This window comes from Chelonoidis abingdonii, chromosome 4, assembly GCF_003597395.2.
Source record: "Chelonoidis abingdonii isolate Lonesome George chromosome 4, CheloAbing_2.0, whole genome shotgun sequence".
In the NCBI taxonomy this organism is placed as follows: domain Eukaryota; kingdom Metazoa; phylum Chordata; order Testudines; family Testudinidae; genus Chelonoidis; species Chelonoidis abingdonii.
The window spans coordinates 98,636,257-98,662,697 of NC_133772.1; the positions used below are offsets into that span (position 1 = coordinate 98,636,257).

The 26,441-nt window shown below is 39.1% G+C and overlaps 1 protein-coding gene across 1 annotated transcript in view; it reads left to right on the top strand.

Moving 5' to 3' along the window:
- AQR (aquarius intron-binding spliceosomal factor) overlaps window positions 1-26,441 on the top strand; it is a 96,321-nt gene that overhangs the window by 61,066 nt on the left and 8,814 nt on the right. Inside the window, exons 24-34 of the mRNA XM_032775001.2 lie at window positions 1,565-1,674; window positions 4,368-4,503; window positions 5,399-5,608; window positions 6,531-6,668; window positions 8,012-8,083; window positions 12,442-12,629; window positions 18,781-18,952; window positions 22,182-22,352; window positions 23,028-23,113; window positions 23,795-23,969; window positions 25,028-25,141. Coding sequence (XP_032630892.1) covers window positions 1,565-1,674; window positions 4,368-4,503; window positions 5,399-5,608; window positions 6,531-6,668; window positions 8,012-8,083; window positions 12,442-12,629; window positions 18,781-18,952; window positions 22,182-22,352; window positions 23,028-23,113; window positions 23,795-23,969; window positions 25,028-25,141 — 1,572 coding nt within the window. The remainder of the gene's footprint in view (window positions 1-1,564; window positions 1,675-4,367; window positions 4,504-5,398; window positions 5,609-6,530; window positions 6,669-8,011; window positions 8,084-12,441; window positions 12,630-18,780; window positions 18,953-22,181; window positions 22,353-23,027; window positions 23,114-23,794; window positions 23,970-25,027; window positions 25,142-26,441) is intronic.

Consider the following 26,441-nt stretch of genomic DNA (forward strand, 5'->3'; position numbering starts at 1 on the left):
ATACTGTGGGCTTTCAGATATCAGGCAAGATGCACTAGTGTTACCAAATTAATATAAAATTCATCTAGCTATACCAGTGCAAACCCAAACATAGACATACTTAAGTCAGTTTAATCCTTATTTAAGTCAGTTTAGGTTAATTTGGGCAAAACTAAACTCATTTAAGTGTATCTGTATTAAGGTTTGCACTGTGTAACTAGAATCCAGGCCTATAACACTTGTCTTGTCTTTCACATACAGACCAGACACAACACCTCCCTATATCCACCATCTCATCACAGGCCACAGAGACCTAATTACCTTTCCTGTTATTATGTAGTCAAGAAATCTAATTGTCTCCCTAATCTGCTCATCTTCCAAATGTGATCAAGAAAATCTACCATTATAGCAGTCCAGAGATGCACCTTTAACCTATCTACTCTGTCTGTGTGTGTATAGAGAGAGAGAGTTTTTAGTTATATAGTTTTATATATATAGTTATTCATCACTGGCCATAGACTACACCATACACCCTTGCATTTCTTAATGTTTTCTTAGTCAGAAAGTGTCCTTAGGCCCTACTTAGCAGCCTCCTCTCACTTCAGGCGTTATAAAACCGCCAATTCTGCTTGCCCTTTTGCTCAGATCAGTCATTAGGCCATGTAATGTTATCATCATCTGGGGGAGTTCAGCCATTCTTAGTACATACCTCCCACCCTCTCTAAATAACTTTCTCCACATCCCACCTCACTCCTCTACTGGCATTCTAATTGGCGCAACAAGAGAGCAACTACTTCTGCATCTTCTATCAAAACAAATATAAGCAGTCATGCAGTTGACCTATAGCTCTCCCCGTTCTTCTATTGATTGGCTATAATCTGCGATAATGGTATCCAGGCTGTGTTGGTACAGTGGCTTCTGTCTGAGTCTGAAACAGTCCTGCTTTTGATGAAATAAAGGGTGATGGGAGAGGTAAGCCTAAGGGAGTTCATTACCTGCATGTAGGCTAGTGTTTACAAACTTCTGTATACAGGGATTCCTTTTAGTCATCAGTGAAACGAAGCCATACCTGAGGTGAAAGCCTATAAACAGCACTACTCCATAACTGTTTAAGACAGAAAGTGAAGTATATTCTGTCCAGCTGAAACTACAGGGGAATTTTAGGAAAGCATGCACAATAAATGGTAAATGGACAAAATTTGGTTTGGGTGTCATTTCTTATGACTTGGTGCTTTCATAGCAAATAATTGGATGCTAAGAAGTCTAGTACTTGAAACAGTTTTGTAAACTGATAGCCAATTTTTTAAAGCAGAGGCTTGAAGTAGAGGTGAGTGTGTGTGTGTGATGTTGTTTTTTAACTGTATCTATAGCATGTAAAGGCAGCAGTATCAGTAGACTGACTTTCTTTTCCTCCCCAAGATTAAGAACTCTAATTTAAGAGTTACCTTCATGTTTGCTTTGATTCCAGTTCTTACCAAACTAGGCATCTTTTTCTAGAATGCTCAATGGTAAATCTTCAGTTTTCCCTGCAAGAGCCTCTGAACTTCTAAAAACTACCTTCTCCCCTGTTCTTGTCAATCTCTAGGCCTTGAACCAGCTGTTTGAGAAAATCATGGCATTAGACATTGATGAGCGCCACCTCCTGCGTCTCGGTCATGGAGAGGAGGAATTGGAGACAGAGAAAGATTTCAGCAGGTGAGCTGATGGGCAAGAGGAAGGTGCTAACGATAAGCTAATGTGTGTAAACATGGCAAGTGTATGTTTAAACTCCTGCTTTCATTGGTAGTAAACAATGGACAGTTTGTTTAGACTCATGCTTCCTTTCCCGTAAAATTATGTCCTAACATAATGTTACTGTAACTTAAGGTATGTCTACACTGCAGTTAAACATGTTTGACTGGTCCATGTCAGGTAACTCGGGCTTACAGGGCTCAGGCTACGGAGCTGCTTAATTGCCGTACATTCGGGCTCGGGCTGTAGCCTGGGGTCTAGGATCTATGAGGTGGGATGATCCCAGTGCTCAGGCTGCAGCCAGAGCCCAAACATTTGCATTGCAGCTTAACAGCCCCTTAGCCCAAGCCCAGGCCAATTGTGGGTTTTAATTGCAGTATAGACATACCCTTAGAGCCCTGAGTCTAGGGCTTTTATTTTCAGTATCGATTCTTAGCTAATTCTTTTTTCCCTCAATTTTGTAGCTAATTAGGTTAAAAAACTGCACTTTTCTGTTTTTATACAAATCAGGGCAGTTGTGTATTCACCTGTCTTCATCTAGATGTTTGAACTTGTAAATATATTTTAAGCATGTACATATTTTATGGAGTTTTTATTTAATGAAATGCAAATCGAAGGCTAAAATGTACTCTTTGCAATTCTCAATCTCTTTGCAACTATTCATGTTATTTTAACTTGCAATATGCTGAATATTGCATATTATAGAAGGGTTGAAATTTCAAACTCAGATCCCTTCTGCTCATAATTATTTTACAGAATTGCTTACAATAGTTCATTTTTAAAGCATTTTTTTAACATCCATTTGAACTAAAGAGCTTATACTGTAATGGTAAATAATAAATTTTGAAGAATGTGTCCATGATTAACAATTACCCATATTTCATAAAGTTTTCAGTTCTTCAGCTTAACTTTTGTACAGATGTAGTCCCTGTTCTTGTAAATACTCTCATGCTTAATTTTACATGTGAGTAGTCCCACTGACTTCATTGGGGCTACACATGTTAGTAAATGTTTGTAGGATCAGAGGCTTACTTTGAAAAATAATTGAAGTGAACAAGTATGGGATTATTTCGACAATATCTTGATTTACCTCACACACCTTATGTTTCTGATATCCTGAGACCAATTTGGCTACAGTAACACTTCAGACAAATATTAACACCCAGTAATTTATATAATACATTAACATTTCCCTCTACAAAATAATCTAAGACTGTTGACCTTCAGGTCTTTGTGCAAAGCTACTGCTCTATGCCTAGATTGCTGAGGGCAGGAGAGAAGGATTTGGGGTGGTTGGTATTTTTCTCTGACTGATTACTTTCTGGTGTTTGGATTGTTCCTGGGTTCATTCTTTATACCAGTACAATTGTCTTTTTAATGTATGAAAGGTCTGTGTGAAAGCTATTTTACATATTAAATAAACAAAACTAGGCACATGACATGAATTGTGATGAATCAAAACATTTTTTCTTTTTAGTGAAAAATCTGGTTGTGGCCATTTGTAACTCTGGAGGCTGGATTGTGTTTTTAACACTCCAGAAAGCATATTTGATTACGGCTACTGGAAAAGTAATTTTGTTGCTTCAGTTGTAAAAGAATGGTCTTTTCAGTTCTGTAGCTTATAGTATTCAAATTTCCAGCTTCAACTATCCTGTTTTTTGATAAGTAAGAAAATAGAAATCATGAGTTCTAGGAGGTTCCATTTTTAGTCATTATGAGAAAAAACTTGCATTTTATAAATGTTTTGTTAGGAGCTTTTACTGTCTTTCAAAATTATTCTTTTCTCACATTCAGAAATAATATTTTAAAAGCACACATATGGAAAACTCATTAAGTTCAGTAACACATTTTTGTTTTGACCTTTATGGGGTGTTGTCAGTATAATTCGGTGGGAGGGGAAAGAGTTAAAATAGTATCACATACTATTGCCACCCTTGATTTCCTATGCCATTTGTTATGATTTTAGTCACATTTTCTTTTTTTAATTTTTTTCTCTCCCATTGTTGTGTGAAAGACTTAAACTGGGAAAACTGACTGTGCAAAGGAAACAATTCTGGGTTTGAATTGAGTAAAATGAACACTCAGAGCACAGACAGAAGGTATCCCCCTTACCCCTGCAAGTGGGTCCAATCGCCTGTCTAGGGTGTGGCCATCAGAGGATGGACACAGAAGTGCTTCTAAGAATGCTAGGGCTGCATTATGAAAGGATAACCGCAGAGAGCTTTGGCGTTCACATAAGGAAGCATGGTTTGTGTGAGAGAGACTCAAGAATTACTGGTGAAATTTCTGGTTCTGTCACAGACTTTCTGTATGACGCTGGGCAGTTTGCTGAATCTCTCTGCCTCAATTCCCCACATGTAAAATTTGGATAATTCTTCCCTTCCTCACAGGAATATGTGAGGATAACTTCATTAATGTTTGAGGCACTCCGATTCTGTGGTGAGAGGGGGGCATAGAAGTATTATCTAGATATATAATAACAGCTGGCAGGTAGCAGTTTTTTGTTCTGTTTTTACTGGTAACTAGAAAAGTCCAGTGCTTGTTCTGTGTAGTTATTTTTGCGACATCCAAGTGTTGGCATTCAGCAAAATTCATTTCAGCTGAGAAAGAAACTCAGAATACATAATTCTTTGTATCACATTGCATCCATTCTGTAGGTATGGAAGAGTTAATTATGTCCTGGGTCGAAGACTAGAGCTTCTACGAGAAGTTGGACGATTACAAGAGAGCCTGGGAGTCCCAGGAGATGTTTCTTATACTTGTGAAACAGCTGGCCACTTCTTCTTATACCAAGTAAGAGATTAAATATTTTTCCAAAGAGCAGATTTGGACCTCCTTCTGTTATAAAGCACAATGTGGATATTGGAGTTGAATTTCTCAGAATTGAGTCTAAAGAAATGGTTTTGTTTGGTGGCTGAAAATGTAGACAGCAATTGAAGCTATAATTATAATGTTACTTGTTTGTGTTGCTGTTGTTTTTAACTCTGTGCCTAATGACTCACAAATTGAAACGCCAGCATTCTTGCTTTTTTGTACAACTATTGGCAATGTTTCTGATCTGGATTTTCCTCTTCAGATATGACAATCTCAGCAAGTTTCTTCATGCTCTTGATGATAGATCTCAAGGCAGTAACTTGCTTTTGCTTTTGTTAGATAACTAACTGAAGGAAAACAAAGGGTACACGCAACTGGAAATTCACTTTGATTTTTATGGTAGAGTACAGCATCAAAATAGTAATTTATCTGTTTCAGAGATAGTTTAGTATCAGAGGGGTAGCCATGTTAGTCTGGATCTGTAAAAGCAGCAGAGAGTCCTGTGGCACCTTGTAGACTAACAGATGTATTGTAGCATGAGTTTTCGTGGGTGAATACCCTCTTCGTTGGATGTGCATCCGACAAAGAGGGTATTCACCCACGAAAACTCATGCTACAATACATCTGTTAGTCTATAAGGTGCCACAGGACTCTCTGCTGCTTTTATGGATAGTTTAGTCTTACTGAAAAAATGCAGTTTCTCTCCTTTGAATATATTTGTAAATTATTTTTTGAAGTTATGTTGAAAACCAAATATAAACCTGTGATTTTTATGCAAATATATACTAAATAAAAATAGGTGGCCTGAGGTTTAAAAAAAGCCTGTTGAATAGAAAAATATATACACCATCACGACACCTTTGTTTTTTTGCAGGTAATGTCTCGTTGGGAGGAGTATATTAGCAAAGTGAAAGTTAAAGGTGGCAAGCTTCCTGATGTTGCAGATGTCTCTAGTTTCTTCCCTTTTCATCAGTATTTTGCAAATGCCCCTCAACCTATTTTTAAAGGCAAATCTTATGAAGAGGACATGGAAATTGCTGAAGGGTGTTTCAGACATATTAAGAAAATATTCACTCAGCTTGAGGTAAGATTTATAACGTTTCAATTTACTGGAATTTTTGGAATTATTTATTTGAGGGGGCATTTTTTTAAACTAGACAGTATAAAAGGAAATCTAGACCAGTGGTTCTCGACCAGGGGTATGCGTACATTTGGGGGTACGCAGAGGTCTTCCAGGTGGTACATCAACTCATCCAAATATTTGTCTAGTTTTACAACAGGCTTCATAAAAGGCACTAGCAAAGTCAGTACAAACTAAAATTTCATACAATGACTTTTTTATACTGTATATACTATACATTGAAATGTAAGTACAATATTTCTATTCAAATTGATTTTATAATTATATGGTAAAAATGAGAAAGTTGGCAATTTTTTTAATAGCATGCTGTGACACTTGTATTTTTATGACTGATTTTATAAGCAAGTAGTTTTTAAATGAGGTGAAACATGGAGATACGCAAGCCAAATCAGACTTCTGAAAGGGGTACAGTAATCTAGAATTTTGAGAGTCCCTGATCTAGTCAGTGTATTTGGTGACTTTAAAACTGTATGAGCCTAATTTTCTAATCTCTAAATTTGATCCTGAGAAGCAATAAAAAGCAATGCTCAAAAAAGAGGCAACAGTTGAAACCCAGTTGTTTCTAAAAATGAATGTGTCCTCAGACTATCAGGCAATTTTGTATGTGTGTAAGTTTCAATTTGCAGACACAAATAAGTGTTCCAGTTTTTTGTGGGTGTATTTTTACAGGTCCTTTTGAAATTTTGTTTTTATTTCACAGCTATGTTTTGTTAGAGCTAAGAAATTAAAATATGAAGTTGTTGTAAACTAGTACTTTTTTTCCTATATCTTTTTTGGTTAAGAATGTAAAGACTAAAGTCAGATAGCTTTTGAGTGCATAGGTCTGTTGTAAGCAATATCATTTTGTATTCTCATTTTCCTGTAGGAATTCAGGGCATTTGAACTCCTCCGCAGTGGCCTGGATAGATCCAAATACCTCTTGGTGAAAGAAGCAAAGGTCATTGCAATGACTTGTACTCATGCGGCCTTGAAACGACATGACCTGGTTGAATTAGGCTTCAAGGTAATGATTCCAATAATGGCAATATGCTAATCTAAAATATTTTCCTGCATTAAACATCCTATATTGTAAACATAGACCATTATGTTGACTCACTGCAATTTTTAATTTGTTAAATTACCTTGTTTTCTTTTTAATGAAAAATCAACATCAGTACAAGTTGAGATCCTTTAAGGTATTTTGAGTATTGAAAGGCATAAAGCTGTTAATTTGAATATTGCTTGCATATATGAAACTGTGTGCTTGTGTGTATGTGGTCATGACTTGTTTTCTTACTATTTATGCATTTCATAAATGTATATCATTCTGTTTGAAGAAATGGTACATTTTTGTAGTAGTAGACTAATGTGATCAATTGTAGTGATTGCATGCCAAGATAAAAACAGGTGGAGAGCTAAAATAAATAAGACCCTGTTAACATGTTGTTTAGCTAAACAATGAACAATTTGAAGAAGAGACTCATGTAGCAGCACTTGCTTTTTCCATTACAGAGTGTAAATATTAGTGCTGCATTTTCATTAGGTCTGGTCAGCACATACTAGTGTAGCTATTTCAGTTAGAGAGGGAATAAATTATAGACCAAAATAGGTTTACTTAAAAAAATGTTAGCTTAATTTTGGAGTTTGGTCCTTCTTCCAAGGTAGGCAGATCTGTTTGGAGTTGGGACTGGGCAGGACTGTCCTCCCCACCTCCAAACTAGATATGGCTATTATGTGAGTAATGGATTGGAGCAGGATAAACAGAAGAAATGGTGTTGTTTGTCTCCCTGGTGAATCTGTCTTCATCAGCAAGTCGTCTCCTCCTCCTCCTCCCACTCCGCTTTCCTGCCAGTGGACCTTCAGAAATATGCATGGAAGCAGCAGCTTAGGGCTTATTCCTCGAACAAGAAAGAAAAGGAGAAAATAAAATAGAGACCCAATGCAAAGTAAATCAAAAACTTAATATAATAAGACTGGTATTCAACTTATTCTGTCATTGATACAAGACACACTTTCCTCTGAAAAGGAGGAAAAGGTAGACATAGCATTCTTTTTATCCTAGAGCCTTGTTGATTGAGTACTGAGCAGCATTATAGGCTGATGCTGATTATGAGATTTTAGTCACAGACGAATACATGTGGACTTATTTATTTAGGTTCTAATGGAGATGTGCCTTCATGCTCATGGATGTTTCTCAGACAGAAAAGAAATGTTGCTGCTCTTTTGGTACAAGTCTATGAAAAGTTAATTTCAGCTGTCTGTATATTTGGTTCTGAAATAACTTCTCCCCATCAAAAATGTGTTCCAGTTTCTGTTCTTGTTTTATGTTTTTATTGACCAGAATTTTTAATCCCCCATCTTTTTCAGTATGATAACATCTTAATGGAAGAGTCTGCTCAGATTCTGGAGATAGAAACCTTCATACCTCTCCTCTTGCAGGTGAGAATTTCCTTGTAAAATAAATTACTGCTCTCTCAGATCTTGAACAGTAGGGTTTTGCTAGTGACTGAAAGTATGATATGCATTCTTGAGAATAGTATTTGCTTGTTACACTTAAATGATTTTGGCATCATGATGTATCCATTTCATCCTCAAACGAGGGCCCAGTACTGAAAGTTCTAGTTTCCATTGAAGTAGTAGGAGTTTGGAAGGATTGGCACTTTCAGGATCAGTTCATAAACTCCCTTCATTATGAGTAGGGCTCCGTGTCTATCATGGAGGTCGTAGAAGTCACAGATTCCATAACTTTCCGCAACCAATTGTGACTTCTGCAGCGACTGGTGTGACTGACCCCAGGGCTGCCCAAGCAGCTGGCTCAAGGGCCAACTGCTCAGGTAGCCCTGGGGACAGCCATATTGGCCGCTGCTGGAGCAGCCCCGCATCAGTCGCAATGGCTGCTACTCGAGTAACCCTGGACAGCTGGCCCCTGGGACCGCCCAAGCAGTAGCTGGTGCAGCTAGCCCTGTGAACTATCCGAGCAGCAGTCCCGGGGTGGCTGAAGCAGCCACTGTCGGTGGCCCCTGGCAGTGACCTTCAGGGCAGCTGGAGCAGCGGCGCCCAGCAGCTGGTGTTGCTGGTCCTGACTGCCCCTTACAGCAATGCCCCTTCCACCCCCAAGGTTTAGTCAGGGGTATTTATAGTATAAGTCATGAACAGGTCAAGAGCTGTGAATTTTTATTTATTGCCTGTGACCTGTCCATGACTTTTTTTATTAAAAAATATCTTTGACTAAATTGTAGCCTTTATTATGAGTTATTGATTCTTCTGTACTTTTTTTTTGTTATGCAGTTTATCTGACTTTTGGTTGAAATGTAGTCTTGCTTAAATTATAGCTGGATCAGGCCCTTTGGTTTGAAATGCTTTTGTTACTTCCCTTGATTAACAAGATTTTGGGAAGTATTTTGTAGAAGGTTTTTTGCTATAAAGTTCAGGGGTTTATTATGAATTTAATGTTTTCCTGCGTCGTATTAGAAACATTGAGTGTATTTTATCAAAGTCTTTGTTTTTGTGAAACAGGCAGTTTTTAAAGTTGTGTATACCTACATACATATTTTACAATAAATACAGATAAAGGAAAGGCAAGACTAATGATACAGAGACTTTATAACAGAAGAGTTTGTGACTATATGGTCCCATCTGCATTGAAATAATATATGAATAGGTTTGACATGGATCATCTCAATGCATCACTAATTTGTAATATGAAGCAAAGAAAACTCCTTAGTTCCTCTAAGTCATATGTTGCAGAAGCAAAAATAGTTGCTTGGTGTGTAGTAATGGGCAGGCCTTCCGGTAACTAACTCTGTCCTTAGCAATTAGGTGTTTGAAAATGGTATAGTGGGTTTGGGTATAATGGGCCTGATTCTGATCTCAGGTTTCTACTCCTGTATAAATGAAGTTACTCATGATTTCCTCCTGATACATGCTGATTAGAATCAGGCTCAGTGTATGGCTCAGTGACTAAATTCTCATCTTTGTCTGAGCTATATGTGCCTCTCTGCCTCTTCATAACAATTACTAATTTCAAAATTGGCAACTGTGAAATCACAATATTCTGGATATAAAATAAATGTAGCTGTTTCATTTGACCTCTCCTTAATCCTTTTTTGTTCTTGTAATCTGTGGAATCATTATAGCAAATCACCAGCTCTGCTGTAATTAAGGTTGAGTGTTTAAGTTGACTATTCTAAGTGCTCTCAACTAGACATGCTTATTCAAATTTTCTTGACATTTTCTCTACCTCTTGGGATCCAGAGGAGACATTGATCCAGTTTTTGAGTCATTTGAACAAGGGGTTCCTGAGATACAACCTCCCCTTCCCCCCAAAAATCAGCTGTTTACGAAATCACCTGATTTTTCATACACTCTCTTTTTCATACACACCTGGGTCTCAAACTATGATTCTGGTCCTCCACAAACTGATCACAGCCACTCTGGAATGATCTCTGCTAGTGCACAGTTCCCACTGCCCCTTTGGGGAAGTAACATGGCAAAAGTTATTAAGGGCAAAGTTTATAACTCCAGGGTAGCACGAGTTAAACTGCCATGCCTAAAAGTGAAATGCACATGTGCAGCAAAACTAGGTCTCTATTAACAGCTAGAGGAGTTGGGACACTCAAGATGACATGTTGTGGTCTTTGAATCTGAGCACTGTGAATTCAAACCCTACCCATAACAGGTTTCTGAGAATGTGTTTTGTGTGTTCCTAGCTCTCTGCCTCCATGCTGCAGGGTTTCTTTTTGGAAACTTTGCACTGAGACCAAAGTTTCTTGTTTAAGAGCAATATTATAAAGTGCTGTAAAATGCACATGCAGGTTTTGATTTTAATTTTAATTTAGAAGTATTGTCAAGGAAATTAGCATTCATTTAAATGGAGGAAAGATGAAATATGCTAAATGCATACTAAAGTCATGTAATCACAGCTTCACCCTGTTCCTGAACAATGGACCTGCGTGTAAACATAAGAAAGCATTTTGCTGAGTTACTTTGTCCAGGGGTTCCTGATATACAGCCCTGTAACATGCACTTCTCATAAAATGTTCAGATTCTTATAACTTTTGGTGCAGAGCTAGGGCATATAGGGGTTCAGAGAAGTGTGTGTGTATAGGGGGCGGGAGTTGAAGTGTAGGAGATGTAAGGGGTTTGGGAGGGGGCAGGGATTCTGCCCCTTTTCCAACGTTTGCCCCTTAGGGCTCTGCTCTGGCCAGCACACCCCTGGACAATGACTCTTAGCAGCATAAAGAATCATCCAAATACTTTTTGAAAACCCAGTTTCATGGCGAGAACTTTGATGAACTGGATTTCCAAAAAAGTAGTTTGTGTCTCATCCCTCAATAAGTAAAGGGATCATTCTGAAAGCGACCTAACTCATTCTGAAAGCGACCTAACATTACTAATACATTGTGACCAATATAACAAAGATCCTGATTTCTGCAGAAAAATATCTTGAAGTTGTTTCCCTCTTCCTCTTTCTTCTCCCTGTGTCTTGAAGTTCATTGCAGCGTCTCCTGCTGGCCATGCTGGGGATTAGTTCTGTCATCTCTGCTTGCAGACCCACCTACCACAGTCCAAATTCCACAGTGTCTTCTTCATGACTCGGCCCTCTGGCCACCATCCGTGTTTACCCTCTTCTGCAGGGAGGAGGGGCAGCTATGTCAGTCTAACTCCTGCCACTTCCCCAGTGGCGAGTGGGAGGGACCCACGTTTGCCCACTACTCTGGGTCCCAGCCCAAGGAACCTGTGGATAACAGCTTTCTGCTGTGCCTCTTACTCTTCTTACAGCTGCTATATGTCCCTGAGCCACTTCCCCATGCCCCTTGCACCTTCATCACCCTTCCTCAGGGCATGCAAATACCCAGTCCCGGCAGCCAGCTCCTCTTGCTCCCTGTCTCTGGTAGCAGTTGCTCTGTCCAAGGTGCAGGTTTCTCAGCCTTCTCAAGGAACAGTGCTTAGTCCTTTAGCTCCCAGCACCAGCTTGTCCTGCAGCTCTCATTGGGCCCTGATTGGCTGCCCTGTGCATCCTCCCTTTAAGTGAAGGTGTTGTCAAAGGTAAAAACTAAGAGCACAATAAGGCTTGCAGAATCCACGGTTGTATTGCTTCTGCAGTTTCCTTTAAGTCATATCCAGAATTTCTGAAGGTACATATGATTCTTCCTTTTGCCCTCTGTAATAGAGCATTACTACTTCTGTTATATCATCATTGCAGTGGGTCATATTCATTCTTGCTATAACTTTTATTGTGTTAATGGATAAATTTATCTGATTGTTAATTAAACATGAGCAATTTAGCATAAAATATTAAACTCTCCTTTTTTCAGGTTTTGGGAGACATTGGAAGGGCAGTAATAGAGGCCTTTAGACCAGTGGTGGGCAACCCGTGGGCCGCACGCTGTCCGTCAGGGTAATCCACTGGTGGGCCGTGGGACAGTTTGTTTACATTGACCATCTGCAGTCACAGCTGCTCCCAGCTCCGATTGGCTGGAAATGGTGAACTGCAGCCACTGGGAGTTGCAGGCAGCTGTTCTTATGGACAGTCAATGTAAACAAACTGTCTCGCGGCCTGCCCGCGAATTACCCTGATGGGCCGCATGTTGCCCACCGCTGCTTTAGGCTAACATTTCATTTGCAGTTCAGTGTAGTGCAGTTTAAAAACAAATGATATTAAATATTGAAAATCAGTGTTTATAACAAAGTCAATTTGACCCTTACTTTACTAGAATTATTTTAATAAAGGTAATGCCTTTACATGATCATATGATAACCCAGGTTAATTCTGCAATTTTTAATTGTTTTAATAGAATCCCCAAGATGGATTCAGCCGACTGAAACGATGGATTATGATTGGTGACCACCATCAGTTGCCACCTGTCATTAAGAACATGGCTTTTCAGAAATACTCCAACATGGAACAATCTCTCTTTACACGCTTTGTTCGTGTGGGGGTGCCAACTGTTGACTTGGATGCTCAAGGAAGAGCAAGAGCAAGGTAAGATAAAGGAAAAAAGTCAGGAGGTCTTATTCACAGGTACCAGGTTAAAAACACATAGTTTTGAATAACTTACTTCCTTAAGTATTAAGGCCAAATTGGATCTAACAGTGTCCCTTTAACAGCTAGTGGAGGTGAAAGTATCCTTCTAAGGAACTGGTACATTGCCCAGACTTTAAGAATATTGAAATCAAATCCTAGATCACGTTACAAATCTAGAGAAAATGCACCTTTCATGTAACATTATGATAACATGGCCTTCAGCTCTTAAATATACGAGGCATTCATGATTGACTATTCATGTTTTCATAATACCTCTATCATACAATACCTTCCATTTCTCCCTTACATCTATGATTCACACATTTGTTATTTCAGGGCTGGAGTGCCATAACTCTCAAGTTTATTCTATCAATAAGGTCAACTTTAAACTCAACACTCAGGAGCCTGGGAATGACTAGCCCTAGAGAGTACATCATAGCAGTATTCCATACCCCCCCCCCCAGTGGGTCCTGTTGTATTCATATACAGATAGTCAAAGGTGTTAACATGACCTTGGAGCTGTCCAACATAAAACAGTTTTAAACAAGGCTCAGGGTTTAGTATACAGAGACCTCAGCCTGCTTAGTACCATGGCAAACACACTATTTAAAATCCTTTTAACTGTTTATTTAAAAATACATAAAAGAAGGAAGAACAGTTAAAGCCTTTGAAATGTTTTAAATAATGCTTTCATTTTAACAACAACCTTTGTTCCCTTTAGCAGTAGAGTTTTTTCTAAAGGAAAACCCCCTTTTTTTACAGTCTCTTACATGGAGATAACTCTCCTTTTGGGGGAAAATTGAGAAAAGTAGTTAAGATGAGATGGGCTGTTTTTGTTGCTGCTGTTAAAGTTCAATCCTTATTCCTAAAAGGGAGAGAAAACAACAAAGATAGAAAAATGCAGCTTCTGTTTCTGGTGTTGACGCCCACTTTCAACTTCACTACTGTACCAACACTGGCACCGACATGGTCTTATCATCCACTCCAAGACTTGGCAAACTCGTACCAGCATAGAGCTGTTTAGGGCATTGTTTTTAGCTGCCTCTCTTTGGTCACAGGCTTACAGGAGTGATGCAATATATGCAGTCTTGCCTGGCTAAGCCAGACCCTTATTAGACAGAAGGCAAAAGGAGAGGGCTAGGAAAGAGAAGAAATAAGATTAGGAAAGAAAACAACACATAAATGCGAGGCTACGTGTGTGAGGTGTAAGTTAGTCTTTTTTTTTTTAAATGTAAAGTAAAATGAACATAATAAATGAGAACTTTTAAAATTTTTCCATTATAAAAAATTATTGAAAAATTAAAAGCTTTGCAGACTATTTGTTTTCTGAGCATATTCACTATAAATATTTTTCAGGAAGATTTGCATTTTTAAATTATAATGCTTGAGTATCTAATGGAACTAAATGACAAATAAAGTTAAATTTTGCCATCTGTTGCTTTGCATCTCCCTGGAAAATTTGCATGAAAGGGTTGAAGAATTCCTACATTTTGATGCAAACAGCTCCTGATCAAGGTTCTCACTTATCCTACCCTATCCCCCTTCACCTCCCTGGTTTTAGTTGTAATGGACACTTTATGGGAAGCTACTTATTTTAAATATTCTGTCTCTCTGGATATTGACCATTTCCCCTTTTGTCGGAGATGTTTGGGATAGGCTTCCCTTTCTGAAAATGCAAGAAACAATTCAGACTTCTCCGTGATGCTTCAGGGTTGAGTGTTCTCCTTCTGCCAGGTTCTTTGCATATGGCGGACAAACAGCAGCACTTGAACCTTATCGATTGCTAACCTTTAAAATGAGTTGTTGGCAAAATCCCTTCCCCCCAGCTTTCCCCCCCATCTTTCTTTTCTCTTGAGGGTGGGAGGTAGAAACCAATATCTCCCTAACATTTTGCTCCCCAAATAGTACCACCCACCAAACTCCTTCAAATCCTTTGTTCCATCTTTCCTTCCCCATCACAATATAGCTTACCAAAGGATGCAAGCCCATAGTTAGGAGGTACTCAGTCTGTGAAGTGACAGCCTTGAGAATCATGGATGCGGAACTTATTTGAAGAGCCTCATTGTGCAAAGGGAAAGAACTCAAAGTTAGGGCAATTTATTGGGATCTCTGCATCCCCCTGCCCAAACCAGTCAGGATTCTTCTGGAGATACCTCTGCAAAAATTATTCCATCCTCTCCGTCTTTTGGGACTCAACCAAAAAAAAAGACCATTCACAATGATCAAGAATTATACTGGGCCCTTGAACTCAAATTCACACTCTCTTCGCCCTACCAAGAATTGTTGTAACAGTGGCATGCATAGCAAAAGGCAGTAATTTTTGATGAGGGGGATTTCATCACAAAAGATCTTGCAGAAAGTAGCATAGAACCCATCCATAAAAGGAACTTCGAAGCATTAGCAGCCCTTAGAGCCACACTGGCAATCTCTAGCATCACAGTGTGCTGGTGTAATAAGCTAAAAAACCTTGATCCCTTGATGAATTTGTTAGTGAAGGACTGATCCATGAGACTAAATGAAAGCCAAATCTGGCTTTTCCTTTGAACAGTAGATAACTATTGAAAGTAAATCCCCCCTTGTGCCTCCACGTTCTTCGGTGGAATCCTGGTTGGGAAGAAGGTTGGTAGGATGGGATTGAGGACACACACAGATGAGTGTTTGCCCTTCTTGGACTTTGCTGGAGTGAAAAGCAGTGAGTCCTCATACGAGGGCAGAAGTTATTTTTGTTATTAACTGCAACAAAGGTACCAGAGAAGGGACTCTACTTATTCCATAGCTTAAGACCTTGCCCAAGACCACCAGAGGGAAGCTGGGATCAGGGAACTCTGGTCTGCCTTTATCAGAAACAGTCTTGTAATAGCAAGGTATCCTACTTCTCAGACACCTGGTTTTATGTGACCATAACAGTTGAGAGAGACAAAATGAAGACCAGTCTTCATGAACTAGACAAGGTTTGTCAGGATCAAGGCACTGATGTCTTACGTGAAGAGATGTGATACTGTATGGAATATGGGTGACCATTTATAATATTATTGGTACCAATATTACAAAATTGTAATGAATCTTACAACATATGCCATGTAAGATATCAATGGAAATGTTATAATTTGCTAAGTATGATAATCTGGTTTATATGTATTATCTTTATATTGTGAATTACAAATATGTGTGGTATATTTGCGTCTCCAACCCATGCTGTGTTTCTCGGTAACACTCCTAGACAGATTGTTGTCAACGCTATCTGTCCTGTTTGATGGGCCATCAAGGGCTATCAGCTGTACAATAAGATAGCAGGACATGTAAGGACACACTTGTGGACAGGGAACTCCAGGAGCTTTTCCATGCCCATGTGCTGTGAACTTGTGTTTGGGACAGAGGATGTACAAGCCACATGGCAAAGGATATAAAAAAGCAGCTGCATCTTTTCCATTTTGCCTTCAAACCTGCTTCTCACCTCTGGAGTATCTTCTCTAGAAACTGAAGTTTTGAACAAGGGACTGATAGACCCACCCAAGCTTTGGATGTGTTCCACAGGGACCTTACAAGCCAGCAAACTCACCAGTGCTGTTAAGACTCACAAGTACAATTTGCTCTCCTTTTAGCAGCCTGCCCTGACCTTCTATTTTCGGTGTGGGCTACCCTAGGCGTCTCGGGTCACAGTCTTATTCATCTTTATCTGTTGCTCCTAGGTCTTCTGGTCTTATGCATAGTTATTACTCTGCTCAGTCTTCCTTGCAGGCAGAATTTTCTCTTCTTTCTGCTGCTTCTCAATCAAGATTAACTAAACCTGATAGCTTGGTTAGTTGACCAGAAAGTCCAAAACAAGATACTCCTCCAAATAATAGATTCTACTAGGTTTGTGCAGGTTTTTCACCCATTTGTCCTGCAAGAGTCTAGACAAAAAATCTTTTACTGGTATCAGAACAGAAATATATCAACTCTCTGAAGCCAGGATTTTCTTACAGCAGTGATTCTCAACATGTGGGGGAGTCTAAGATTTCCAAAGGGGTCTGCACTTTCTTTCAAAAAATTTTTAGAGGCCCACAAATGAAAAATGATTGAAAACCACTGTCTTACAGCATGACCTAGACCTGGGCCCAAGACATTCCATCATTTCATTACCTCTCAACATTAAACAGCGGCATAAATGCAAGCCCATCCAAGCCTCCTGTACCTGATAGTAACAGTTTCCTTGTGCAGCATGACTACCCAAGCCAACGGTTAGGGATTTTTTTTCCTACCTGGGATCTGTACACAATACTGTGTTTTCATGATCCAGGCATTCAACCCTCTATGGGATCTAACTCTTTGTGTTTCCATTTTATAAATAATAATGATAACTGGATGAATTTCTGAAATCTCTGCTTTCGGAACATGCTAGCCTTACTGCATCTTCCACAGGACCAACACTGTTGTTCATTCTCCAGAGTCATTTGTATCAAGATGACTTCTTCCTTCAGTACCTGACAGGAAATAATTCTGCCTTATTAATGAAAATAATACCTAGCTCTGATGTAGTGCTTTCCATCATTAGCTCTCTAACGTGCTTTACACAGGAGGTCAGTGTTGTTCACATTTTATGGATGAGAAACTCATCGAGGTGAAGTTATTTGCCACGATCACCCAGCAGGCCCTTGACAAAACCCTATCCACTAGGCATTCATTTTACTCAAAGCCTAAATATCCAAAAGAAAAAGCATGTAAAATGTTAAAATGTATGTTAGTGGAGCCTTTGTTTTCTTTTATTTTCATACCTGGGTCTGAAGCATCTAAACCAATCCTGGCTAGGTGGATCAAGTTATGTATTAGCAGTGTATTCAGCTACAGATAAACTGATCCCAGAGGGGATAAGAGGCCACTCAGCACATTCATGGTAACATCCTGGCCAGAAAGGGCATCAGCCAGCACAAAGGAAATCTGTAAAGCTGCCACCTGGTCATCTATCAAAACTCTTACAAAAGCCCCACAGGCTTGACCTGCATTCCTTTGCAGAAACATCCTTTGGCAGGAAGGTTCTCTGAGCAGTGTGCCGAAAATAGACTAATTTTAGAGGAGGTGGTGGAAGAACATTCTTCTTCTGTTCCACTTGCTTCTTTCCTACTAATTTTTCTTAATGCAGTTTCATCCCAAATGTCTCAGACTGGGAGAGCAGTCAGAATCCAGAACGGAACATATGTTATTTTATTTCTGAGACTGGCTTCTCCTCCTCAGTCTGCCCCATCTGAGATAGTTTCCAATTCTCTATACCATGGTCTTTTCAAGGCCCCCGAGTGTCATCATTAAATTATATTTAATCTACTAATAATTTAGTGTTTTCATGTGGCTCCGTATAAAGGTAGATTGGGCACGTTCAATCCCCATGGACGAACCTAACTGCCTCTAGTATTTGCAGTAAGAGAGATACAGTCTTTTGCACTTGGAAGAGGTTAATTCAGAAGAAAGGATGATTCAAAGGTTAGGGCATTAGCCTGGCATTCAAGAGACTAGAGTTTAATTTCCTGCTTCCCTACAGTCTTCCTTTGTGACCTTTGGGACGTTAGTTACAGCAAAATTTTCAAAAGCGTTTTTAAGTCCTATTTTCAGAAGTGACTTGCACTTAGCAGCATAAGACTCATTGACTTTAATTGGGACTTAGGCTCCTAAATGTCTGTCACTTCTGAAAATGAGACTTAAAAATATTTTTGAAAATTTTGCCATTAGCATGTGTCTGCCTCCATTCTCCATTTGTAAAATGGGAATGACAGGTCCTCACATCGCTCTTTACGAGAGGATCTTGGCAAGGTATGTCCATGATCTCCTACCTCTCAGTTGAGGAAAGGAGGACTTGTAGCTCAGACTACAGCCAAGTGCGATATCACCATTCACATCCTCCAAATACCTTGCCAGATTCCTCCCATTAAACAGAGAGAAGTGAGACCCCAAGTTTCCTACTGTGGAAAAAGAAACAAATATACCAGGCAACCTTTGAATAGCAAGGCATAGTCATGAGAAAAACAGAAACATGATTGTATCTATCTGGTTTGCAAGTCACTTTTAAGAAATATTTTTCATCTATGCCAGAAAGGAGTTCAAGCTCCTCTTACTGTTTTTGTTTTTGTTTTTCTGAAAGCTTGTGTAACCTCTACAACTGGCGTTATAAGAATCTGGGTAATCTGCCTCATGTACAACTTCTGCCAGAGTTCAGAACTGCAAATGCTGGATTTCTGTATGATTTCCAGCTTATAAATGTAGAAGATTTCCATGGTGTGGGAGAGTCTGAACCCAATCCTTATTTCTACCAGGTAAGAAAAGAGAATCACCGCCCTGTTAAAAATGCAGCATTCTGCCTTATTAAATCTGGAAAGAAATGAAGATAGAATATTGATTTCTGTAACGGAAATTAAGTAAGCTTTCAGAGCATTAAAATGTTTTTTATATTTTTGCATACACAGTGGAAATTCAGTTTTTAATGATCAACCCTTATGATTATTAGTTATGGAGGTCATAAAATTATAATAATTATTCTGTGGTATTTGCCTGTTACTCTGAACTATGATTTTCCTTGACTCTCCCTTCCCACCCCCCAAAAGTAGAAATGAATGTCATCTTTTTTTTTTTTTTTGACTGCATATGTTGTTGCAGATAGTTTTTTGGACCAATGCCAAATACAGCCAGTTATAATCTTGTTTATCTGCTTCAGCATTAAAATATATGGCAGAGATTCTCTGTCCTTGGAAGAGGGAGGATTTGCTTTGAGATACATGTCCAGACTGGGAGAGTCACTGTTTTTATTGATCTGTATATAGTGTTCCAAAAAATGGTTTCCCAAAACAGCCTTCACAAAAGGATCAAACTGTGCTATGTCTATATTGTGTGCAGGATATGTATATTTCAACACAGTGTTGTGTAACATTACATTGTGTAACAGTTCAGGCTGCTCAAATATAACAATCAAAGCAAACATCAAAACACTAGGAAATTCACAATTCAGTTATGTCAAATGCTATGCTGCAGTCAACAACCAGCTTAGATAAAGCGCAATCTTCATCTGGCCCCATTAATCACATGTGCATCCTCTATTGCACTGAAAATCACATGTCCCATACCTTCAATTCTTTGTTCCTTTCTTACCTAAAGTTTTGTATTAAAAACTGTGGTACAGATGTACAAAAATAGGATCCTATGTTATGGTTCCTATTGTGAAAGTCTTGGATATAATTTTCAAAGTTAAGGATTTTCATGTGTATGTTTCTGTGAAGATTTTATTTTTGAATCTTGTAATTTTTCTATGGTGTATACAGATGTTTGTCAACTATGGATGAGGTCTTCTTTTACTTTTTAAAAAATTAAATCAATATTCAGGTACAGTGAATATATCACTGCTATAACACCATGTTCCCTTCATTATCTTTTATTCATAAGAACTTAATTATTCTGTGGTTTGTGAAAGCTGTAATACTAAAAAATGTAGACACTTTCACATAGTGGTTTTTTTTTATCATTTCCATGTAATTTCTGATATTTTTTTAGTGTGGGGTTTGTATATACACTGTGTGTGTATTTATAGCACATGGAATGTGTAATTGGTGATTCAGGGTTGTTAATGGGCAGTGATGAATATGGCGTTCAGAATGCTATTTGTGTTCATGAATGTATGAGTATGTCTTTTTGTATAGACTTAAAGGTGACCAGAATTTATAGACCATGAGTAAAGTCTTCCAGTATTTACAGCAATAAGTTCAACAAAGTAAATCAGAAATGAAACAGGGAAAAGAGGGATGTATTTATATAAATATTACAACTACAAATTGTAATATGAAGTTCTTTGAATTAATGGTTGACAAATGGGATTTTCAAACATTCTCAGCATTAGATTAGTTCTGCAGCCAATGAAGTCAGTGGGAGTTTTACCAGTGGCTTCAGTAGGATCAGAATTAAATCACTGCTAAACCCTTTTTTGAAAAATCTCAGCCTTAAAACTTACTCAGAACTATGATACTTAATTAGACGTATCTGTATACTATGATCCCATGGTTTTGAGGCAGTATAAATAAGAGTTGTAACTTCACATTGTCTCCCATGGGGAGGAAATGAAAAATTACAGTCTGTATATTGTAGTACTCAAAGGTCCTGATAAGGACCCCACTGTACAAAGCAAGACACAGTCCCTGATTCAAGGACTTCTGATAACTTCAGTTTTAATCCTATATTGAAATGAACTAAGAGTATTTGAGCATTTCCCAAGAAATAACTGGTAGGTGGGCCTGATTAAGCATACAGTAACTCCTCACTTAACGTTGTAGTTATGTTCCTGAAAAATGCAACTTTACGTGAAATGATGTTAAACGATCCAGTTTCCCCATAAGAATTAATGTAAATGGAGGGGTTAGGTTGCAGGGAAATTTTTTTGCCAGACACAAGGCATTATATACATTTTAAACAATTTTAAATAAGCAATTTAATACTACAATGATCATTGCTGACTATGAAGCAATAGGAGATACCCCCCCACCTTACCCCACACAGGCACAGCCCACTGGCACTGCAGACAATGAGGCAGGCAAGGTGCCTTAGGCTAGGAGAAGCACTGTTGCACAGCAACAGGTACAGCTTCCCCTACTGTGCAAGCACCAGCGGTGGAGGCTTAACCCTTGGTCCACCCACTCCTCTCCTTCCTACATGCCCCCACCCTTAACCCAGCTCTTCCCCACCCCCACCCCCCCTTTACTCCGCACGCTGCATCCTCACTCTTCCCTCCTGTCTCCTGAATGGCACAGATCAGCTGACTACCACAGGCAGGAGGCAGGTGAGAGAGGGGGAGCCTGTGCGCTGAGTCCTTGCTCCTCCCCCCTTCCTCCTGCCTTCTGAACGCCGCAAACCAGCTGGTTGCCGTGGGCAGGAGGTGGGGGGATCGGGGGAAAGCACTGATCTGTGGGGTTCGCCGGTGGCAGGAGGCACTGGGGAGGCATAGGGGCACTGATAGGGGTGCTGCCAGCTGTGGACAAAGCAGGCAGCCAAATGATGGATCATTGCACAACTTTAAACAAGCAGTTTTCTGTAATGGAGCAGGGATGTAAGATCAAAACAACATTAAGCAAGAGGACGTTAAGTGAGGAGTTACTGTATGTACACATAGCTTATTGACTTTGAGCTTTTCATGTGAATATTTTCTTGACTCATCTGTTCGTATCACACCCATAGTCACAGAAGAATTTGTATTCAGTTGTATTTTTAATTGCTCAATGCATCAGCAGTTGTAACCACAGAAACATCAGTTAACAATAATATGGTAACTTTGGGATTTTTGGCAATCTCTTTATTCATGAGGAACCTAAATTAGATGGATGTAACTTAAGGCTATCTTTGGTTCATTCCTCCTTTTTCTACAATTGGCTTGTTTTTCAATGCTTTGATTTATTTCAAATATGGGTCTTCTAAATGCACCAGGACGCCTCAGTAGGGTCAACTCACTCCCAAAGTCAGAGGCACAAATGAGCCAACTAACATTTTATTTTCCTTTTTAAAATGCAGAATCTTGGCGAAGCAGAGTATGTTGTAGCACTCTTTATGTACATGTGCCTGCTTGGTTACCCTGCAGACAAGATAAGTATTCTGACAACCTATAATGGACAAAAGCACCTGATCCGAGATATCATTAATCAGCGTTGTGGGAATAACCCAATTATAGGCCGACCAAACAAGGTAATTTTCAAAATAACCAAATACTTACCATTCTCTGACTTTTTAGAATTATAAATTACAAAACAATATAATTATATAGTTTCACCAATATCTACATGATGAGTTCTTTCTTTGATGGCTACAAATGTTATATTCACTGCGATACTATGGATAGACCACTGTTCCCAAAATGTTACTCGACAGTACATGTAATTTTTTCGATTACTTTTGTTTATTTGGACTCTTGTGTAGGCTGTATAAATAGATGAAATGTGGTGCTCCAACATTGCAAGCTATACAGGAAGGATAAATTAGATGGCTAGCAGTGTTACACAACAGAAGGACCATAATTACTAACAAAAGATCTTTCCAAAGTGTAGATGCCCACTTGGTGAAATATCTGGTAAAAAATCCTAATTAGCAGAAATACTAACATAACTGTAGCAGTCCGTTTATTTCTGGGGGCATTCTGCGCCAAAAATTCTGTGCCAAAAAAAAAAAATTCTGTGCAAAATATTTTAAAACCCTGCAAAGTTCTAAAAATTTTATTTGTCAAAATACCTAATCATACAAACGTCAGTTATTTTGGTAATTTATTTCAGAATACCTGTTCTTAATACCTTTGGAAATGCAAATATTTTTTGGAAGATACAGTAGATGAGTTAATCTTAATTTATCTTTCTTTTTACCTTTTAGGTGACAACTGTCGACAGATTTCAAGGTCAACAAAATGATTATATTATCCTTTCATTAGTGCGAACCAAAGCTGTTGGTCATCTTAGGTATGTAAGAAAATGTCTTCACACATGCATTAAAATGTATAATTCACTTTGCCTAATTTTACCAGAGCAGAATTTCTGGTAATGAGTGTCCATATTACATGTATAAATTATGTAATAAATTGTAATAACAAAGTTTTTTGTGTGACTTATTCAAAGAAGCCCAAAACCAGTTCCATATGTAGCCATCTGGTACCCACTTCACAGCCACTTTGCCCTTCACTATTGGGTCTTATCTACATACTGTAATTAAAATAGTAGAGAATGCAAATGCTAGTTCAAGTAAAATCTTGAAATAATGTTGAGAAAATGGTCTGTCTGAGCTTGATTTGTGTATCAGAGGTGTTTGGTCTTTGTTTAGTTACCCTTCTGGTATGCACATTTTAGAATGTCTGCACTTCAGCTGTGGAGGAAAAAAGAGCCTTTGGAGGAAAAAGATGGACACTGTTTTGTAGAAACATCTTGTTACTGTACATGAGCTTGAATGTAAATCTTTACTGTAAATACTAGAATAAAATATTGAAAAAACTGAGAAGGATATTCCCTTATATCTACAGATTTCCTAATGCTTATATGCCCTTTAATTATGTGTGGCTGTGAGATTTTTGAAGGTATTGCAGTGGCAATCAAAGCACGATAGGTAGTAAAAAGACCATGATCTATTTGATGTTTTGTTTCCTGAAGGGATGTCAGACGTCTAGTGGTTGCTATGTCAAGAGCCCGGCTTGGGCTTTATGTCTTTGCAAAAGTATCCCTGTTCCAGAATTGCTTTGAGCTAACTCCAGCTTTCAACCAACTCACAGCTCGACCCCTTCAACTGCATATAATTCCCTCAGAGTATTTTCCAACAATCAGACAGGTAAGCACATCTGTTCTAAATTGTACTACATAGAATAGTGTGCTAGCAGTCCACTTTCTTTACTGGGTGCATAGTAAAAGAGACAGGATTTCAAAGCTTTCTCATTACAGACAAATATTATTTGGATACTTATGGCCCAGGAATTTGCCATGTTGCACCAGCTGTCATTAATTGAATTGTTTATATTTTAGTTATAGGCACAGTTTAGTTCAGTTATGCATGTTTTCTTATTGAGCTTTGCTTGTGCAACACTGAATCTACAGTATATTTTATTTTACGTTAACCACTTAAGTAGAATGAGTACAGTATGTTGGATATTTTGTTCATGCTAAAACCACTATTTGGAGTCATGTAAATCATCTGAAATAAAACACATGGCTTCTTAATAAGAGAAGTATAAATTTAATATTTGACGCCACATATTGAGAAGTACTGTTTAATCTGTTAATCGTCGCTTTCTTTTCCTTGAGTTCTTTTTGTGTGATTGTGTCACATATATTGAATTGAGATATCTAGAATCCAATAGATGTGTTTTCCTGGAATGTAGGATAGAAGTTACAAATATAACAGTGGAATTTTATGCTGTGGTTCTAGATTTTAATGGTATTTGTTCCTCCTTTTGCAAGTGGCCACTTTGGTATCTTGGAATCAAGAGGTTAATATTCCAAACCCTTAGGTTAATGTTGCTACCATAAATTAAATGAAACAGATGATGCTGCATAGCGATGGGACTTTCAGCCCTCGTAGCAATATGTGCATGTGAAAAAATAAAGGTGACGACTATTAATTTTTTTCCTATTCCTTTGCAAGTTCTCTAAATCAAATGTCTCTTTCTCTCGATGTATACATAGATAGATAACCTTCCATTACATTTATAGGATCTGCATATCTAGACAAGAACCTAGTTCCCTTCCCTCCACACAGTCTTGTTTAAAATACATTTAATTTCACTTTTGTGCTTTTGCATTTCTTCCCTAACATGGGAAAAGAACCTTTCTGAAGATCCATTGTGGTGTTTCTGTATTACTGAATATTAACTGTTCTTATTTTTCCCCTAGAATGGAGAAAGGCCTTCTCACCAAGTACATGTTATAAAGAACATGCCTCAGATGGCTAACTTCGTGTACAACATGTATATGCACGTGATACAGAGTACACGCCACTACAGACAGGTAAGCAGGCTTATAAATTTTGGAAAGCATGCATCTAAAATGTAATTCACTGTAGAAAATAACTGATTCAGGGAATGCTTTTGAGATGGTGTCACGGACTCACAGATCGTGCCCACACTTGGCCCTGTGCGGTCCGTGGGGGGTGCCCCTTTCAGTGAGACAGCCCTTCTCGGGGGTCCACTCTTTTTCAGGGTTAGGCTACTCCACCTCCCGGCGCCACACCTCTTTGAGCCTTAGCACACCTGTTTCTCGCCGTGGGCCCCCTCAGGGAGTCCACTCACTCTGGTCTCCCAGGCCTGCACACCTGAAGGGGTTGATGCAACCCTGTTCTCTATACCGGAGCAACTCTCAGCCAGTGTAAAACAGGAGGGTTTATTGAAAGTTGAACACAGCAGAGGAAACTCTCAGGGCCTTAGGCCTGGCCTTCCTCAGCACAGCATATCACAGTCTCCCTGCATCCCGGTGGGCTCTGCCTGCTCCCTCTCTCCAGCCCAGAGCCCCCCTGCTTCCCAGCTGGGCATCCAATATTCCCGGCCCCAAGCCCAGTCTCTGTCCATTGTTTTCTTTCCAGGTAAACAGGGTCGTAAACAGGGTGGCCTGGGCCTCCTCTTCTCTCAGCCCTCCTCTGGCCCCCTCTGGCTGGAACTGGCTGGTTAGGTCATGGGGTCTTTTTTCTTCGCAACCGATTGTCCTTCCACTGGCCCAAACCGGCTGTGACTCCTGAGCTGTATTTTCGGGTAACAGTTGCTGGGGTATCCATCCTCCAGGCCATCGGCTGGGGTCCGAAGTTCCCTTTCCAGTCCTCTGTAACAACAAACTCCCTCTCCCCTCACCTCGTTAAACCAGGAACACCCAGGGACACTGAGTCTCACTCCCTCCGCATGAAAACCACTGGAACACACAGAAAAACCCAAGAAAACCCCCACTTCATCACAGATGGGTAGGCTAAAGTTTGATGTATCTTACATTGGTTTCCATAGTCGCTGTAGCTTTTTAAATAAGTGAAGCAGGGAGAAAGTGATTCCTTTTTTTAATTTAAAAATGCTTCCTGCAACATAAGCACTCAAAACTCCCTTTGATTTAACAGATATATGAGTGCGATGGATTGAAACAAAATGGTGATGAGGAATCAAATTTTGTTGCTGGCAAAAGTTATTTGGAGGAAGGAGCAAGAACCGTTTCTATATTTAAAAAAAAAAAACCAACACACAAAACCAACACTGATATATTATTCGGTTGTCTTCAAGTACAAGAGTATCAATGCGGCAGTCACTGGGGTGTAACAGCTGGAAGTTAGTTC